At 45.4% G+C, this 3,467-nt stretch overlaps 1 protein-coding gene across 1 annotated transcript; it reads left to right on the top strand.

Annotated features, from left to right (window-relative positions):
• Positions 1–212: 212 nt before the first annotated feature.
• On the top strand, positions 213–2,724 carry LOC126006973 (C->U-editing enzyme APOBEC-1-like). Its single transcript, XM_049772508.1, has 3 exons — positions 213–651; positions 2,497–2,615; positions 2,719–2,724. The coding sequence occupies exons 1-3, from the start codon at positions 213–215 to the stop codon at positions 2,722–2,724; spliced, it is 564 nt and encodes a 187-aa protein (XP_049628465.1).
• Positions 2,725–3,467: the final 743 nt, after the last annotated feature.

Below are 3,467 nucleotides of genomic sequence, written 5' to 3'. Positions count from 1 at the left end.
ACCGCGGTTCGATCCCCCGGTGTCCCATATAGTCCCCCAAGCCAGGAGCGACTTCTGAGCGCATAGCCAGGAGTAACCCCTGAGCGTTACCGGGTGTGGCCCAAAAACCAAAAAAAAAAAAAAAAAGGAGTAAATCCTGAGCACTGCTGACCCCAGCCCCCCAAAAATGAGAAGAAAAATAAGGAGAATAATGTAGCTTGCAGAGTTCCACTATGATTGCAAATAAACGCCCATGGGTGTGGTTTTTCTATTTCAGGAGAAGAATTGAACCCTGGGAATTTGAACATTTCTTTGACCCCAGACAACTCCCTAAGGAGACCTATCTGCTCTACAAAATCAGGTGGAATAGCGGCAGAACCTGGAAGCACACAGCCAAAAACACCAACCAGCATGCTGAAATCAACTTCCTAGAGAAGTTGACAACAGAGAGGCCTTTCCCCCCCTCCCTCCAATGCTCCATCACCTGGTTCCTGTCCTGGAGTCCCTGCTGGGAATGTGCAAAGGCTATTGAAGAGTTTTTGACTCAGTTCCCCCACGTGACTCTTGTCATTTATGTTGCACGACTTTATTGGCACACAGATGAATGGAACAGGCAAGGACTCCGGGACCTCATTAACAGAGGGGTGACCATCAACGTTATGACTGAGCCAGGTAAAGGAAGAAGCAAAGAATATTTGGTTTCTATGAGATTGTAAAGGGCAGGACAGGGGCTTCATTTCAGGAGAGGGGATTGGTGATGCCAAATGGGACATTCCTATTAATAGGAAAAATTCAAGGAAACCATCAAGCTATTGGCTTGGAGAATCATATATAGTTCCAGGGATCAAACTGAGATCAACCACAAGCTAGGCAAGTGCCCTACCTGTTCTACTATCTCTCCCACCTCTGTTGATGGTTTTTCTATACCAGGTCACTAAGATGGATCTCAACCATCTTCAGTTGAGATGCAATTTTAGGAGTGTACTGTAGGGGGAGCATTCTGGGAGTGTTTAGCCATCTCTAGCCAAAACAAAAGTGGGGGTTGGGCTGAAAACATAGAGTGGATAAAATGTTTACCTTGCAGGAAGCTGACCCAGATTTGATCCTTGGCACCCAGTATGATCCTCTGAGCTCACCATTTGTACTATTTTTTTTTTTTTTTTTTTTGGTTTTTGGGTCACACCCGGCAGTGCTCAGAGGTTACTCCTGGCTGTCTGCTCAGAAATAGCTCCTGGCAGGCACGGGGGGGGGGGGGGGGGGGGACCATATGAGACACTGGGATTCGAACCAACCACCTTTGGTCCTGGATCGGCTGCTTGCAAGGCAAACGCCGCTGTGCTATCTCTCTGGGCCCACCATTTGTAATTCTTGAATACAAAGGCAAGGTGCAGTAATTCCCAAGCACAGCCAGTTGTGGCTGCAAAACTAATATAAAGAGACATACTGTATTTGCCGGCGTATAAGACGACTTTTGAAACAAAAAAAAAAGTCAACCTATAATCGGGAGTTGTCTTATATGCCGAGTATATCCTATGCCGCTAAATGAAAATCATCTGGATATTGCCACCAAACGAATTTTCCAACTCGATCCTGCACCAATCACTGCAAGGCTGCTCGGACCGCCTCTCTGACTCAGCCCATCCAAGCAGGCTTTTTATGCGTGCAAATTAGATAATGTTCTGGCCCCGAATCTACACTGTCAAAAGCCTGCTCAGATTGGCCAGAGTCAGAGAGGAAGTCTATTACAGTATAGCCTTTGAACCTTTGCTTGTTGTGATTGGCTCACTGTGGTACATATAGTTGCAGCACAGGAATGTTTTGTCTGATACAGCGAATATAGGCCTAAACCTATGTTTTAACTGTAACATTAGGGGGTCGTCTTATACGACCAGTCGTCTTATATGCCGGCAAATACGGTAAATATAGATGTACACATATATGACCAGACAGAGAAATAGCAGGCAGTAAGGCACTTTTGCATGCAGCCAATCTAGGTTTGATGTGTACATAGCATACAGTTTTCTGAGAACTACCAGAAGTGATGCCTCATCACAGTACTAGAAGTAGTACCAGAGCACCAAAAATAAAAGAATCATTAAAAGAATACTGGGCCAGTGAGATACCACAGTGGGCAGAGCATTTGCCTTGCACGCTGCAGAACTGGATTTGACCCTCGGCATCTCATCCCAGTTCCTGAGCCTGACAGGACTATTTTCTGAGTACCTTGGTTGGCAGTCCCAAAAACAAGTACCTTACCCACTGTACTATCTTTCCTGCCAACCCACTTATTTGTAGACTATACTCTCTCTTTTTTTGTGGGGGAAAGTGAACACCTGGCAGTGTTCAGGGTTACTCCCCTTAGCTTAAAAGACCATATAGATGCTGGGAATAAACCCAGGTCAATTGCAAGTTAGGCAAATCCTCTGCCCACTGTACTATCTCTCTGGCTCCAAGTTGAGCTCTGGAAGTAAACGTCTGTTGTATTTATTGAATGAAATGGTCGGTGTGTTTCCTTAGAGTATGAGTACTGCTGGAGGAATTTTGTGAACTACCGCCCTGGGGAAGAACACTGCTGCCCAAGATACCCATCTCCCCTTATGAGACTCTATGCACGGGAACTCCACTGTGTGATTCTAGTAAGTATCCTCAGGACAGGTCTGATGGCCCAGAATCTTCCTTCTGGTAAACTTCCGTCTGGTTAACTTTGACGCATACTTCCACTTCCCTCATGTTATGTAGACATAGATACAGCTTTCTTTTTTTTTTTTTTTTGCCTTTTAGGCCATACCCAGTGACACTCAGGGGCTACTCCTGGCTATGTGTTCAGAAATCGCTCCTGTCTTGGGGGACCAGATGGGATACTGGGGGATTGAACCACAGTCTGTCCAAGGTTAGCGCGTGTGAGGCAAATGCCCTACTGCTTGTGCCATTGCTCCAAGCCCCACAGAGTCAGGTACTGAACAAGCTGGCCCATCTAAAAAAAATCTTGGAGCAAGGTCCAAGGTCTTTGTGGAGAAATAAGGGGCAAATGGGAACAGATATACTGCTGTCAAAAATATATATGCTGGGCCGGAGAGATAGCACAGCAGCGTTTGCCTTGAAAGCAGCCGATCCGGGACCCAAGATCATTGGTTTGAATCCCGTCGTCCCATATGGTCCCCTGTGCCTGCCAGGAGCTATTTCTGAGCAGATAGCCAGGAGTAACCTCTGAGCACTGCCAAGTATGGCCTAAAAACCAAAAAACAAAAACAAAAAAAAAAAAATATTATATATATATATATACATATATATATATATATATATATATATACATGCCTATTTATCTTTTTTTTTCTGTTGTTTTGTGATCCTAGCGTTGCTTGGGGGCTTACTCCTGGCTCTGCACAGGCATGTATCATGCCCAGTGGCCCTCAGGGATATGAGAGATGCTGGGGATTAATCCCAAGTTGGCCAAATGTAAAGCCAGTGCCCTATTCACTGTGCTACTA

This window comes from Suncus etruscus, chromosome 4 (assembly GCF_024139225.1).
Source record: "Suncus etruscus isolate mSunEtr1 chromosome 4, mSunEtr1.pri.cur, whole genome shotgun sequence".
NCBI lineage: Eukaryota > Metazoa > Chordata > Mammalia > Eulipotyphla > Soricidae > Suncus > Suncus etruscus.
The sequence above is the reverse complement of the archived record's forward strand: the minus strand, read 5'-3'. Positions and strand labels throughout refer to the sequence as shown.

What these genes read in the sequence shown, in the direction of transcription:
- LOC126006973 (XM_049772508.1), top strand. Translation starts at nt 213, where the DNA reads ATGATTGCAAATAAACGCCCATGGGTGTGGTTTTTCTATTTCAGGAGA. An exon ending in CAACGTTATGACTGAGCCAG is followed by an intron (nt 652 to 2,496) that starts GTAAAGGAAGAA and finishes GTGTTTCCTTAG; the next exon opens with AGTATGAGTACTGCTGGAGG.